Source organism: Equus quagga, chromosome 2 (genome assembly GCF_021613505.1).
Source record: "Equus quagga isolate Etosha38 chromosome 2, UCLA_HA_Equagga_1.0, whole genome shotgun sequence".
Classification (NCBI taxonomy): Eukaryota; Metazoa; Chordata; class Mammalia; order Perissodactyla; family Equidae; genus Equus; species Equus quagga.
In genome coordinates, this window is record NC_060268.1 from 38025530 (window position 1) to 38041027 (window position 15498).

The window sequence follows — 15498 nt, forward strand, 5'->3', positions numbered from 1 at the left end:
AGGAACCAGGTTTTTCTTACCTCTGTATCTCCAGAGCCAATCAGCCTGGCAATGTTCAAAGTTTGTTTGGTGTGTGAATGTTTGAATTAGAACCCTCACGATCAAGGACCACACTGAACTGGAGGTAGACCTTGTGATTCCCTCTTCAGTCACTTCTTTATGTTTCAACCAGGGTGATCCTTTGGAATGGAGATCAGATCATATCACACACACACACCCCAAAAATTCTTTGATGATTCCCCGTTGCTCTTAAAATAGACTTAAATCCTTATCATAGTAGTTAGTTGGAGTTCTTTGTTCAAACAGTAGAACGCATTCTAGCCAGTTTAAGCAGTAAAAGGAGTTGATTAAAACTGCTCTCTCCAATAGAACTTTCTGTGATGACAGAAATGTTCTGTATCTGAGCTGTCCACTAAGGTAGCCACTAGTTTCATGTGGCCATTGAGCACTTGAAATGCAACTTGCGCAACTGAAGAACTGAATTTTAAATTTTATTTCATTTTAATTAATTAAATTTAAATAGCCGCATGTGGCTAATGGTTACTATATTGTACAGCACAGGATTAAAGGATTTAATTAGTTCACAGAATCTCAAGATGGGCCAGAGTCAGGCTTGGGGTCTATAAAACGGGGAACAGTGTCTAAATCTCACTGAGGGACTGCTCAGGGAACACCGTACTGTCAGTGAAAAGAGACCCTGCAGTTCCAACAAGTTGCCAGGTGTAGTCCAGGTTACTAATCCACAGACCACATTTTGAGTGGCAAGGCTTTGGATAATCCCACAAGGACTCCCTCTCTAGACCTCTCTCACATCTCTCTTCTTGTCCATGCTTCGCACGCATTCTGAAAAGCATTCTTTTTTAAAAAAAATAATGACTTTCTTGAAATACAATTCACCCTTTTGCCATGTGGCTGATTCTCAGAAGCCTTGATTTCTCTTGATTTGGCTCTTTTTCTGAGCCTCCTCTCCAGCTCTCTTGTGAATTCTGTGAGGTACTAATATCCTTTCAATAATTCCCTCTCTGATGAAGTGAATCAGAGTTGGTTTCAGTGTTTTGCATTTAAGAACTCTGATAAACATATCCTCTGATCCATTTGCTGTTTTAATCTCAGGACAGGAGCAAACGGGAGATCTCTAATCCTTCTCATGCTGTTGGGGTGAGTGGTGTGAAAACATCGCTTCTGGGGTGTGTGTATTTTTAAATACATATTTAACAGCTTTATTGAGATATAAGTCACATACTATAATATTCACTCACCCTTTTAAAGTATACAACGCAGGGCTTCTTAGTATATTTGGAGTCTAGCAATCCTCATTCTGTTTTGTTTTGTTTTGTTTTAAACAACTCCTTTCAAGAGTTTTCCAGACCCAAGGGCTCTGAGCATATCTACAGGGAATCCACACTTTCGGTGAGACATCCTCGCAGCTTCTCAACTCGCCACTCACTCAACTCCTTCAACTCTCTCCCTAGCTTCTCTTCCCAGTCCCGGCTTCGCACTGGGCCTCACTGATTGGCTGGTGCTGAGTGACGTCCTCAGATCGCGACCCATGAACTGCGGCCGCGCGGTTATGTGGCTGACCGGCCGCCGCTGGCTCTCGGTTCTGGTGCAGGAGTGCTTGAACCTCCGGCGCCTCAGCTTTGCCGGGACTAGTGGTGGCCATAAGGGCCGGATGGCGGAAACACCCTCGATCGAGGCCGAGGCAGCTAGCGAGCTGAGGGCTCCGACTCAGCAAAATGGAGACACGGGTGGCCACGCGACGGATGAGCGGACCCCAGGGCGCCCGGAACCAGCGGGCGCGGGAGTGGAGCCAGCCCCGGGGGACGGGAAGCCAGCCACAGGGAGCGGGGAGCAGGCTCCGGCTGCTGCCCCGGGCCCAGGCAAGCGGAAGAAGCGGCGGGGCGCAACCGGGGAGCGCATCGTGCCGCCCCCGAAGAAGCGGCGGGCTGGAGTGAGCTTCGGCGATGAGCACTTTGCAGAGACCAGCTACTACTTCGAGGGCGGCCTGCGCAAAGTGCGGCCCTATTACTTTGACTTCCAGACCTACTGCAAGGGCCGCTGGGTGGGCCACAGCTTGCTGCACGTCTTCAGCACCGAGTTCCGAGCCCAGCCCCTGGCCTACTACGAGGCCGCGGTCCGGGCCGGGCGCCTGCACCTCAACGAGGAGCCGGTACAGGACCTCAGCATTGTGCTCAAGGTGGAGTCATGATGGGGCCGGCCGGAAGCGGGCGAGGAAAGGGAGCAGGGGTTTTTCAAGAGTTACTGGGCATAGGTACAAGCGTAAAACCAGGGTAATTCTGAAGCGTTCTCGCTTTCACTTGGAACACTCTTTTAGCGCCCTCCTGCCACCTTATCTCCGCAAGTATCCTCTGTGCTTCAAAACTCAGCCCGTTTATCCCCTCCATCACTGCGGTTTCCTTGTTTCCAAGGGACAGAAGTTGGAATTCTCATAGCTCCTGTTAGGCACTGTACAAATAGTAATAATAGAGGCTATTACTTACATCTTACTGTGTGCTGGGGACACAGTTAAGTACTTCAACATTTAATTCTATCGACAGCCTTGTGGGATAGGTATTACTACTTGATTTTACCTGTGAGGAAACCAAACTAAGGTAAAACTCACAAAGGTAAGGCAGCAGTGTCACCTTCACAGCCTGTGTTCTTTTAACCACTACTTAAATTATTTATCATAGAGGCTGATATGATAGAATTGTGAAATGTCAGGGATAGAGACTAGAACTGTCTAGCCCAGTACTTTGACCATTCTTTAAAATTCCATCACAGCTAAGAGGTCCCAGACACCCCTGTCAGTAACACTGGCTCGCCACGGTTGTGGAGACAAGGCAGTTTCAGCATTTGGGGAAGGGGTGATTTGAATCCCCTCTCTCATCCCAATTTTGAGAAGCACAGATCTGGTCTAACCCTTATACTTTATGGATAAGAAAACTGAGGCCCAGAGAAGTTAAGTGACTTGCCCAAGATCATGCAGGGAACCTGTGGGAAACCCAGCTCTAGAGCCCAGATCTCTGGACTGGCAGCTTGGTATTTGTTCAAGTTCACGATGTGATGATTTTTTCCCTCTACTTTAGAAAAAGTTGGCTTTTAAATGTAACTTTATTGTAGAGAAAACAGAAAATAAGCAAAACCAGAAAACATCCATAATTCCACCACCCAGGGATATCACGGTTAACATTTTTGTGTATACCCTTCTAATACTTTTTCAATGCCTGCTATCTGCCTGTGTGTCTGTATTTTTACCAAATGAGAATACACTATGCACACTGCTTTTTCTGCATAAGGATGGACTGTCACCATTCTTCTTGTCAATAAAAAGGAAAGCTGTGTGTGCAGAATACAGGTTGCTGGCCCCTGGGCTGACTGATTGCCTATGTCATTGGCAGGACAATGACTTCTTGCGGAACACAGTGCATAGGCATGAGCCACCAGTCACAGCAGAGCCTGTCCGCCTGCTAGCTGAGAATGAAGACATGGTGGTTGTAGACAAGCCTTCTTCCATTCCTGTCCATCCCTGTGGCCGCTTCAGGCACAACACGGTCATCTTCATCCTGGGCAAAGAGCACCAACTCAAGGAGCTACACCCATTGCATCGGCTTGACCGCCTTACCTCAGGAGTCCTTATGTTTGCCAAGACAGCAGCCGTCTCAGAGAGAATTCATGAGCAGGTTCGGGACCGGCAGGTGAGCCAGGCTGTTGTCTCCTGCAGGCCACTTCCTGGGCACACAAGTGGTCTGTGTCAAAAGGGCATCTCTGAGTTCTAACTGAAGTGGGCCTTCACGTTTATCTGGCCAAGCTTCCTACCTTCAGAAAGGTCAACACCTAAAGTGCCAAAGACAGGTTATTATCTCTTATGTTTCAAAAGACTTTTGGAGATGGCGTACACTGCTTCTCTTAGGAGTTGGCTGTTTTGGAGTTTTAAAGTACTGACAGGCCAAGCAAGATTTTTGAGATTGTGGGGAGAGCCTACTTGGTGGAAAGATTTTGGATGAAGTTGGAAGAGGCGTGGGTAGAAGAGTTAAATGGTAATGATTGTGGTCTTGAGACTTGTAGTTCTGGATCTGATTGTGATACGTTTATTGAGTGCTTATTGTATACCAGGCTCAATGCCAAGTACATTAGAGCCAAACTTACTGAATCCTTATAACAGCCCGGTGAGTTAAATGCTTTTCTAGTCTCGTGTTTTCTAGACAACTTAATGGGATTTAAGAGGCTGAGTATCATGAAACTGGGAAATGGTGGAGCTGGGGTTTGAATCCTCTCCTGTCTGACACTGGCACATTTCTCATCACTGCAGAGGGTCTGGGCTTCAGGATTTTAGGCTTTGTGCTGACTTTTTCGCTCTTCCCTCCTGTGCAGCTGGAGAAGGAGTACGTGTGCCGAGTGGAGGGGGAGTTTCCTACTGAGGAAGTGACCTGCAAGGAACCCATCTTGGTAGTGTCTTACAAGGTGGGGGTGTGCCGTGTAGATACTCGGGGCAAGCCCTGTGAGACAGTGTTCCAGAGACTGAGCTACAATGGCCACTCCAGTGTGGTGCGCTGCCGGCCACTTACAGGCCGCACCCACCAGATCCGAGTTCACCTACAGTTCCTGGGCCACCCCATCCTCAATGACCCCATCTACAACTCAGTTGCCTGGGGCCCCTCCCGGGGCCGGGGTGGCCACATTCCCAAGACAGATGAAGAACTGCTTCGGGACCTTGTGGCAGAGCACCAAGCCAAACAGAGCCTGGATGTGTTAGATCTCTGTGAGGGCGACCTGTCCCCAGGACTCTCAGACACTACAGCTCCCTCCTCAGAGCTGGGCAAGGACTGCCTAGAAGAGTTGACTGCATCTGCCCAGAAGATGGATGGAGCAGTTGAGGCAGCCCCTCAGGATCTGGATAAAATGGCCTTGGCACCAGGGAACGCAACTGAAACAGATGCTGTGAATAAAGAGATGGACCCTCTCTGTGCAGAATGCCGGCTGGTGCGACAGGACCCCTTGCCCCAGGATCTTGTGATGTTCCTGCATGCCCTGCGCTATAAAGGGCCAGGCTTTGAGTACTTTTCACCCATGCCTGCCTGGGCACAGGATGACTGGCAAGAGGACTGAGGGCTGTGGCCAATGGAGGGCCTGCTTCTTGGGTTGGAAGAGGGATGGGCCATGGGTAGGAGCTGACCTCATGGGCTGGTACTCAGGGTTTCTACAGGAGTGAGGTTGGGTTTTAAAAGGACCTGCTCATACGTGCTACCTCCTTCCTTCCTTTCTCTCCAGCTAGAGTGTGGGAACTTTTTGGTTTGTAAATACATCCCTTTTTCTAAGAGCTTGTGTGTCTGATTTTCTTACTACTTCTTTTTCTTTTTGTTTTTTATTGAGGTGAAATTCAAGAGGAAACCCACACTCATTCAATAGTCACTCCCCATTTCCCCTTCCTCCCAGCCCCTGGCAACCATTTGTCTACTTTCTGTCTCTGTAAATTTGCCTATTCTGGACATTTTATATAAATGGAATCATATATCTGATAAGGGGTTAACATGCAGAATATGTAAAGAACTCCTACAATTCAACAACAAAAAATCAAATCCAATTTAAAAAATGCACAGAAACTTGAATAGACACTTCTTTAAGTGATATACAAATGGCCAAGAAGGATATGAAAAGATGTTCAATGTCACTAATCATCAGAGAAATAAAAAAATCAAAACTACAGTAAGATATCACCTCACATATTTTAACCCCTTATCAGATATATGATTTGCAAATATTTTCTCCTATTCTGTAGTTTGCTTTTTTGTTCTGTTGATTATGTCCTTTGATCCCCAAAAGTTTTAGTTTGATCTAGTCCCATTTGTCTGTTTTTGCTTTTGTTGCTTGTGAGGCTGATAGGATTTTGATAGGGATTGCATTGAATCTGTAGGTTGTTTTTAGGTAGTATTACCATCTTAATAGTATTAGGTTTTCCAATCCATGAAAATGGGATATCTTTTTACTTTTTTAGGTCTTCTTTTATTTCTTCTAGCAATGTTTTGTTATTTCCAGTGTATAAGTCTTGTACCTCCTTGGTTAAATTTAATCCTAAGTATTTTATTCTTTTTGGTGCTATTTTAAATGGAATTGTTTTCTTAATTTCATGTTTGGATTATTCATTGCTAGTGGTTAGAATTACAATTGATTTTTTTGTGTTGATTTTGTATCCTACAACTTCACTGACTTTATTAGCTTAATAGTTCTTTTTTGTGGATTCTTAAAGTGTATGTGTATGTGTGTATCTCTTTTTCATGTCATCTGTGAATAGAGATGATTTTACTTCTTCCTTTCATACTTGGATGCCTTTTATTTCTTTTTTTGTCTAATTGCTCGGGATACCTCATTGTGATTCCAGTACAATGTTGAATAGAAGTAGCATAACTTAAGTGGGCATCTTTAGGGGGAAAGTTTTCAGTCTTTCACCATTGTATGATGTTAGCTGTTGTCTTTTTGTAAATCCCCTTTACCATATTGAGGACGTTCTTACTGCTTGTTTCTTGTCCTGCAGACGTTCTTACTGCCTTGTTTCTTGCCTTGTTTGACTTCTGTTCAGGCAGAAGCTTTCTCCTTTCTGTTCCTTCTGTTATACATCTGTCATGTACTTCCTATTTCTTTGGCATACCCATAAAGAGACCCCTGGATTTTTGTTTTCAGGCTCCCTCAGGGTGAATGAAACAGGCTCATTAACAACTAATCTGGGGGCTCCATTTCGGTGGCCCAGGGTTTCGCTGGTTTAGATCCTGGGCGCAGACACGGCACCGCTCTTCAGGCCATGTTGAGGCTGCATCCCACATGCCACAACTAGAAGGACCCACAACTAATAACATAGAACTATATACGGTGGCAGGGGGCGAGGGGGTTGGATTTGGGGAGAAAAAGCAGAAAAAAAAAACCCAACTAGTCTGTAGCCTTTGACCAACACATACTGAGCAGTAGTAGTCTGGGTGAGGAAAAGCAATTGAGTTTATATTCTTTCAGTGGACTGTCGTGGTTGTTAACCACCTATTACACGCCAAACATTATTTAATGCTGGGATACAAAAATGAATGACTAGGCCCTGCTCTGGTAGAGCACACATGATGGAATGTGCCAAATAAAAAGAGAAAAAGTGAAAATATGGCATAATTCTGTCTGAAAGTGCCAGCACAGGTTTCCCAGAGGAAGAGGCATTTAACAATCAGTTAGAATTTGCCCAATAGAGACATGAGAGGAATTCCAGGTAGAGGGGGCCACGTTCCAGAGCTGGAGAAGATAGGCATATTGCAGAGCCAGAGAAGACAGGAGACACCCAAGGAGAAAGGCTTTGGAGATATTTGGCCTTCTGGTCTCAGTGTATGGCTCACTGTCACTGACTGCTGGACTCTGCATGGTTTGTATATCAACAAGGGACTCTGAACTACAAGGCATAGGAACAGCCTAGGTGAGACAAGATTCTCATGGATCTGAATATCTATCTGCTCAGCTTTGTGAAAACTCTAGCTCTATCTCTCGTGAGCCAGACAATTCTCCTTATCACTAAGACCCTTCTTAACTCAGGAGTTCTGGTTTCCTAGGACTGGCAAGAATCAGATGCCTGGTAAAACTCATTCCTTCAGCAGCCATTTAGTTCCAACCGTGTGCTAGGTTTACATAGGCTTTGAGTATGTAATGGTCAATAAGATAGATGTGGTCTCCGCTCTTAGAGAGTATACGGTTTGCAGTGTACAGCACAATGTGGGGAAGACCAGTAAACAGTTGACATACAGTGAGGTAAACCTGTGTGATGGGAGGAGTTGGGAGGCAACAGACCTCCATACCTGGTCTGTGGCCTTCTAGGGTTCTGAATGGAAGCATTAGCCTTTGCCCATTTTCTTTCCCTCTCTAGTCCTGTTTATCTTATTCTTGTTCTTTTAGTCAGCTTCAGTGGTTCCTAATGTAAGGACACGTGGATGGACTTGGAAGGGTCTTGGATCTCTTGAAATTGTATGCAAAAGTTTGTGTATGTTTGCATTTTTCTGAGGAAAGTCTATATATTTCAACAGATCCTTCGAATCTGCACTGTCCAATACTAGCCACATGTGGCTATTTAAATTTAAATTAATTAAAATTAAATAAAATTTAATATACACTTATTCAGTTTTAACAGCCACATTTCTTTTTTTTTTAATTTTTATTGAGTTAATGATAGGTTACAATCTCATGGAATTTCAGTTGTACATTATTGTTTGTCAGTCGTATTGTAGGTGCGCCCCTTCACCCTTTGTGCTCACCCCCCACCCCATCTTTCCCCTGGTAGCCATTAATCTGTTCTCTTTGTCTATATTTTTAAATTCCTCATATGTGTGGAGTCATACAGAGGTTGTCCTTCTCTATCTGGCTTATTTCACTTAACATAATTCCCTCAAGGTCCATCCATGTTGTTGTGAATGGGGCGATTTTATCCTTTTTTACGGCTGAGTAGTAGTATTCCATTGTATATATATATATATATATACACCATATCTTCTTTATCCAGTCATTTGTTGATGGGCACTTAGGTTGCTTCCATGTCTTGGCTATTGTAAATAATGCTGCAATAAACATTGGGGTGCATAGGACTTTTGGAATTGCTGACTTCAAGCTCTCTGGATAGATACCCAGTAGTGGGATGGCTGGATCGTATGGTAGTTCTATTTTTAATTTTTTGAGGAATCTCCGTACTGTTTTCCATAGTGGCTGCACCAGTTTGCATTCCTACCAGCAGTGTATGAGGGTTCCTTTTTCTCCACAACCTCTCCAACAATTGTTACTATTAGTTTTAGATATTTTTGTCATTCTAATGGGTGTAAGGTGATATCTTAGTGTAGTTTTGATTTGCATTTCCCTGATGATCAGCGATGATGAACATCTTTTCATGTGCCTATTGGCCATCAGTATATCTTCTTTGGAGAAATGTCTGTTCATGTCTCCAGCCCATTTTTTGATTGGGTTGTTTGATTTTTTGTTGTTGAGTTGTGAGAGTTCTTTATATATTATGGATATTAAGCCTTTGTCAGATGTATGACTTGCAAATATTTTTTCCCAGTTAGTGGGTTGTTTTTTTGTTTCAATCCTGTTTTCATTTGCCTTGAGGAAGCTCTTTAGTCTGATGAAGTCCCATTTGTTCATTCTTTCTATTGTTTCCCTTCTCTGAGAAGACATGGTGTCCGAAAAGATCCTTTTACTACTGATGTCAAAGAGTGTACTGCCTACATTTTCTTCTAGAAGCCTTATGGTTTCAGGTCTCACCGTGAGGTCTTTGATCCATTTTGAGTTTATTTTGGTTAATGGTGAGAAAGAATGGTCAATTTTCATTCTTTTACATGTGGAACAGCCACGTTTCTAATCTTTTAAAGCCACTTGGTCTAGTGGCTACCATGTTGGACAGCACAGATTCAGAACACTGCCATCATCACACAAAGTTCTATGCAGCAACATTGATTCAAAGAGTCTCTATTAAAAACAAGAGTCCCTGACTTGCAATGACTCTACTAGTCTGCACACACTCAAAAAAGAGGTGTTGTGTGTGTGTGTGTGTGTGTATTCATATGCATGTGTTCTTCCACCTTGCGCATACTAGTCTAGTAATCGGTCTCTGTGCCAGTCAAATGCTGTGCTACGTGCCAAGATATTATACAAAACCTGTGAAAAAGGTATTGCCCATAAGGGAGTTCAGGTTGAGTCCTGCTGATCTTTCCTGCAGTTAACAGTTGGCTGTGCTTGAATGTGTTTTTTCCCCCTTCTAAAAGGATATCCTTTTTTTTTTTTTAAAGATTTTGTTTTTCCTTTTTCTCCCCAAAGCGCCCCAGTACATAGCTGTATATTTTTAGTTGTGCGTCCTAGTTGTGGCATGTGGGACGCCGCCTCAGTATGGCCTAACAAGTGGTGCGATGTCCGCGCCCAGGATCCGAACCAGTGAAACCCCAGCCACCAAAGTGGAGTGTGGGAACTTAACCACTCAACCACGGGGCCGGCCCTCAAATGATATCCTTTTTAAAAATTTAATTCTTATTATAGCCCCCTCTCTCCTTACCCCTATTCTGGAGGTAACCACTATTAATAATTAAATGGTCTCCTCCTGACTGTTTTCTGTTAATAGACACATAAATCTATATGTATTTTTTAAATAAAAATGGGATCATGCCAGACAAATTGTTCCACAACTTGCTTTTTTCTAAAACATCTTTTTAAATAGCTGCATTGTGTTCCATTGTGTCACAACACTATAATTTAATCCATCCCCTATTGGTGGAATTTTAGGTATTTGCAATTTTTCATGATTACAGACTGTAGTGAACATCCTTATATCCTTTCGCACTTGTACCAGTGTTTCTGTAGAACAAATTTTTAGTGTAATTATGGTGTCAATAGTTTTAAATACTGATTCATAGGTAATGCTAAACTGCCCTCCAAAAAGATTATACCAATTTACATTTCCTCCAGTAAGCAGTGTGAGAGGCAGAGACTGCTGAATGTTGTAACTGAGACATCTGGTCAGACAGCTGCATTTTCAAGGTTGGCTTTCGTTCCAGCTGTGGGTGGGAACCATGAGTTTCCTGGAATGTCTGCATTTCTCAGTGGACGACCTAGATTCGTTTGGGTGAATTTTGTTCCCAAGGGCGTTAGAGAAAATGGGCTCATTTCAGAGCCTCTTCAAGCTTTGGAACACTGGTCCTCAGGACTGAGGATTTTCTAGAACATAGGATTATTGGACAGCAAAGATGGAAGCAGAGCAGCCTAAGGAATGTGACCAGGTTTTGGATGGATAAGTTTACTGCAATCGGAGGTATCATCACCAAGGCACTCATTCTGCTTCGAACACTTGCTTTGCCATGGTAAACAACATTGTCTATGATTATGACCGTTGTTTTCTTCCCCTCAAGCCCTGTGTGTGCTCTCTTCCTTTCATTTGAAGCTTGTCCATGTTTTCAAAACTGCAACATTTTTATCAGCCATTAACCACATCAAAACAGTTTAAAATTGCCTGGTAAAGTTGAAGATGCACATAACCAATGATTGTACTTCTAGTGATATACCTAGAGAAACACGTACACCTAGCCCAGGAGATATGTATAGGAACATTCACAACAGCATTCTTATAATAGCAAAAAACCAGAGACAACCCAAATATCCATCCATAAGAGAATGGATATCTAGTTGTATATTCAGAAGATTGTATACTAAGCAGCAGTGAAAATGAGCGAGTTACATGGATAAAACAGTGTTAAGTGAAAGCAGTCACAGATGAATAAATACAATATGATTCCATTTACATAAAATTCAAAACAGACAAGATAAAACATTTTTTTAGGGATCTCTACATGCATATTTGGTAATAAAAGCAAGAGGATGATTAACACAAAATTCAGTAAGTAGTTATCTCCTTGGTGGGAGGATGCAGCGGGAGCGGCGCACATGAAGCTTCAAAGGTGCTGGTAATGTTCTGTTCTTAAAACTGGGTCATGTATACATAGCATTGGTTTTATTGTTCTTTTCAACTGTACATGTACTATATATTACATATGTATGTATTGTATCATTATATGATATCTTTCAAGATGAAATTTTTTAAATAAAAAATGTTAAAAGATCTCTGTCTTTTTTATCTTTGGTTATCTTTGAAATAGTGACTCTCCTCTTTTAGTCACCCACCTCACAACCCTAAGGTCTGTTTGACCTCCATGCAGCTGGTGGGTACCGCTCCCAACTGCCTAGGCCATGGTCACTTTTATCAGGGATGGAAAGAGAACACCATACGTTCGGTATTTGGGAGACTATAATGACAAGCAGTATATAATAACTTGCAAAAGTGACTGACCACTTTAATACATCTTAGCAGATTCAATTACTGCTTCTTTATCATAAAAGAACTGAGGGATCTAAAAGCAGTCTATGGCTTTAGTATTCTAGATCTGGCATACTCTCAGACACAAAGAAAGCCCTGTGCCTTACGTTTTCTAACACTTCATTACCATGGTATCTAGATACAAGATTCTTAAAAATACTTCAGTAGTTCAAGTAATAAATGATGCAGTTTTTCTGGGGGGGGTTTTTTGTTGTTGTTTTGGGGCTTTTTTGCGAGGAAGATTCACCCTAAGCTAACATCTGTGCCAGTCTTCCTCTGTTTTTAGTATGTGGGCTGCCAGCACAGCATGGCCACTAACAGAGTAGTGTAAGTCCACACGGGCACTGAACCCTGGGTTGCCGAAGCAGAGTGTGCTGAACTTAACCACTAGGCTACTAAGGTTGCTCCTGGTTCTCTTTTCTTGTAAACTTTCCAACATTCTAAATGTCGAAGTTAAGGTAGGTTAAGAATTTTAAAAGAATAGCTCTATATATCACCCAAAAAGCTACATCTTCCAGAGTCAGAATTGAGGCAAAATTGTAAGGATTAAGAATTTTACAAGCCAAGGAAAGTCAAAGACAGCCAGAAAACCACCAGAAGCTAGGAAAGAGGTGTGGAACAGATTCACCCTCACAGCCCTCAGCTGGAACCAACCCTATTAACACTTTGATCTCAGACTTCTAGTCTCCAGAACTGTGAGACAATTTCTGCTGTTTAAGCCAAAAACAATTTTTTTTTAAAGTCCTGCATCATGAGCTAAAATAAAGGCTGCCTTTGTTACTTGCTAGGTTATAACAAGAAGTGATTAGTGACAGTCATTGAAAGGAGAGTTGATTGGAAGTGATCTTTTCAGTGACTACACAGAAACCATTGTCAAGGAATCATTCAATTTTTTAAAAGCTGAAAGAAAAAAAATTTTTTCAGTTGTCAAGTTTCTGTGTCACTCAAGATGTTAAAAATCAGAATATTAAATCCATAGTTATATGTATTAGCTATCAACAGAAAGTTGATCATTGAGATGATTTGGGCTTTTTTAATGGTCTGTTTTTATCACTCCATATGCTGTCACAGTCCAGAACAAATGTAGCCTTCTGTAACACTTGTAAGCATTTACTGAAGGAATTTGATCTACAATTGATAAATATAAATCAAAACGTTCAGAAAAGAATATTCAAGAAAGTCAGAATCTTTGAGAAAGCCAGAGGAGAAAAAAGTGCCCAGAGTCAATGACCTTTTATTTAGGCCCAAGAGAAATATGAAAAATTTACTATTCCATAGTATCACAATCAAAAAAGGAGTTATTGTTTCTGTTTCTTTTTTTTTTTTCCTTCTCTCCAAAACCCTCCAGTACATAGTTATATATTTTAGTTGTGGGTCCTTCTAGTTGTGGCATGTGGGCCGCCACCTCAGCATGGCTTGATGAGTGGTACTGGGTCTGCACTCAGGATCCAACTGGTGAAACCCTGGGCCACCCAAGCAGAGTGCACGAACTCAACCACTCAGCCATGGGGCTGGCCCCTACTGCTTCTGTTTCTAACTCCGTGAAATCATGGGTCATGTCCTCAGGTCTTGCCTTCATCCATTAACTTCACTCTATTGGAGTTGAGTTTGACCCAGTTTTACTTCATTCTGGAGATTTCACATGAAAATTCTGAAATTTGAAATCTGAGACATTGCTCCTCCCCAATGTGATGAGAAGGAAAGGCATAACTGGTGTTGCTTGCTACCTACCCATAGCTATCTCAGCAGAAGATACAAAGCATGGGATATCACAGGTGTTATTCCCCATTTTCCCTCGTCTATTGGTGTTCATTCACTTTGTCTTTCCTAAGCAAGGTAATTATAAACTAGATTTCAGTTTTTACTCTATTTATCTTCAATATAAAAAATTACTTCATTTTCAGTTCAGTAGACATTCCTATAAGCTGTTATAGCAAGGTCAAAGTTTTCACACAATAGCATGCAGCTCAGAGAATGATTTGAGCAAAGAAAAATGCTTTAGGTTGATGTTGCAGACTCTGTGAGAACGCCTAGATTCATTCTTGACCCTCTCCAGGCTTTGTCACGACTCTCTTCCCACAGATGGTTCTCCAGTGGGACCACACTGTCTAACGATAAGGAACAGACTGAACTCACTTCTGCCATTGCCTGCCTCTCAAAACTAATCTTTGCAAGTCTTGCAGCCCAGGGTCTGGGTTTTTCTTACAAGAGTTAAGAAACAAACTGTAGGCAGACCAAAAAAATTCATTGGATTTCAATTCTTCCTTCAGAGCTACGTCATATAAGGACTGCTGACATATATGGGCCTGCCTGGGGTGCAGACCATTACCAACTAAACAATGGACAGTTCTTCCCAGAGCACCTCGTTCTCCAGATGTGATGGGTCTTCCTGAAGCTGGACTCGAAGAATAAGGACACATTCTCTGGCACTGAAGTAGTAAGAGAGCTGGAGTAGCTTGGTAATACATTTGACTGTGCAATGGTTCTTTCCAGAGGTTGAAGGGTCCTGCAACAGTTCAGGATAGGACTTGTGAAGAAGACCCCTGGTGCTGATGGAGAATGGCTTCCCTGAGCTTTGATTTGTTGACAAATTTGAGGGAGTAACGGGGATCTTTCAAAACATAGAAGCCACGCCTCTGGAACTATCTTGTCCAAGTCTTACAGTTGCAGCTGCTCCGGTAGATGGCGCCTCTGGCTCTTTTACTTCCTTAGCTTTTAAATTTCTTTTTCCATTACTACTAATCCAAGTATTTTTTTTCTGGGCTTTTAAATAATCTAGCATGCTGTTGATTCTTTTGATTCTCTTAGAAAAATTAGAAAAGGTAAAATAAACATGATTCTCGTAGGTCAAGAGATCATAGCAATGCAAAAAAACTGGGTCTGCCATAACAAGTCTTACTGCAATTCCATGTGAAAGAAACTACAAATGAACTAAGGATGAAAACAGGTAAAGAACTGAAGAACAGTAAAGTTAGCGTCTACTCACAATTTCGTATTTTATTTTTCTCTAGACACTTCCAGTGCTTTGTATTTCCAGAATTTCTACAGCTGAAGATTTTCCTTTGAGAAAATAATCCACGCATTTTTCATTTGTGGCCTGGACACGTTGATAGGCCTTATCAATTTTCTATAGGAAGTCATCACAGCAAGAAGGAGGCAAAACTCAGAAAAATGATGCAGCCTTGCCAGTCTTTAGAGAGGGTGCAGCACTAATGGACAATTTAAATACTATCTGGCAAGTGTTGGAGAAAACCCAGGGAGCTACAGGAGCATCTAGGAGGGGTGCAAAGCCCCAGAAGCAGAAGAAAGCACAGGGTCTAGTTGAGGGAAATCCAAAGAGGGGCTGCAGGTTGCAGGGTTGGGGGAGGCTTTTGATGGGGATGACAGTTAAGCTGAGATCCGAAGGAGGAGCAGGACCCAGCCAGGCAGAGGTGGATGGGAAGATGTGGGGGAGTGGGAGCATCCTCCAGGGAGAATAGGGACAGTATCTGCAAAGGTCTCAGGGAGAGCAAGCAAGGCCTGGTTCAGGAACACCTTAAGATCAGTGTCTTGAGGGAATTTAACAAAAGTCCTTCAGGGGCTCTTAACCATTTTTGTGGCATACACCCCTATGGCAGTCTGCTGAAGCCTAT

The 15498-nt window shown here is 42.6% G+C and overlaps 1 protein-coding gene across 1 annotated transcript; it reads left to right on the forward strand.

The window, feature by feature from the left end:
- Positions 1-1549: 1549 nt before the first annotated feature.
- On the forward strand, positions 1550-5320 carry RPUSD2 (RNA pseudouridine synthase domain containing 2). Its single transcript, XM_046652740.1, has 3 exons — positions 1550-2197; positions 3402-3698; positions 4375-5320. The coding sequence occupies exons 1-3, from the start codon at positions 1550-1552 to the stop codon at positions 5107-5109; spliced, it is 1680 nt and encodes a 559-aa protein (XP_046508696.1). The 3' UTR covers positions 5110-5320.
- Positions 5321-15498: the final 10178 nt, after the last annotated feature.

What these genes read in the sequence shown, in the direction of transcription:
- RPUSD2 (XM_046652740.1), top strand. Translation starts at nt 1,550, where the DNA reads ATGAACTGCGGCCGCGCGGTTATGTGGCTGACCGGCCGCCGCTGGCTC. An exon ending in ACCTCAGCATTGTGCTCAAG is followed by an intron (nt 2,198 to 3,401) that starts GTGGAGTCATGA and finishes TGTCATTGGCAG; the next exon opens with GACAATGACTTCTTGCGGAA. An exon ending in AGCAGGTTCGGGACCGGCAG is followed by an intron (nt 3,699 to 4,374) that starts GTGAGCCAGGCT and finishes CCTCCTGTGCAG; the next exon opens with CTGGAGAAGGAGTACGTGTG.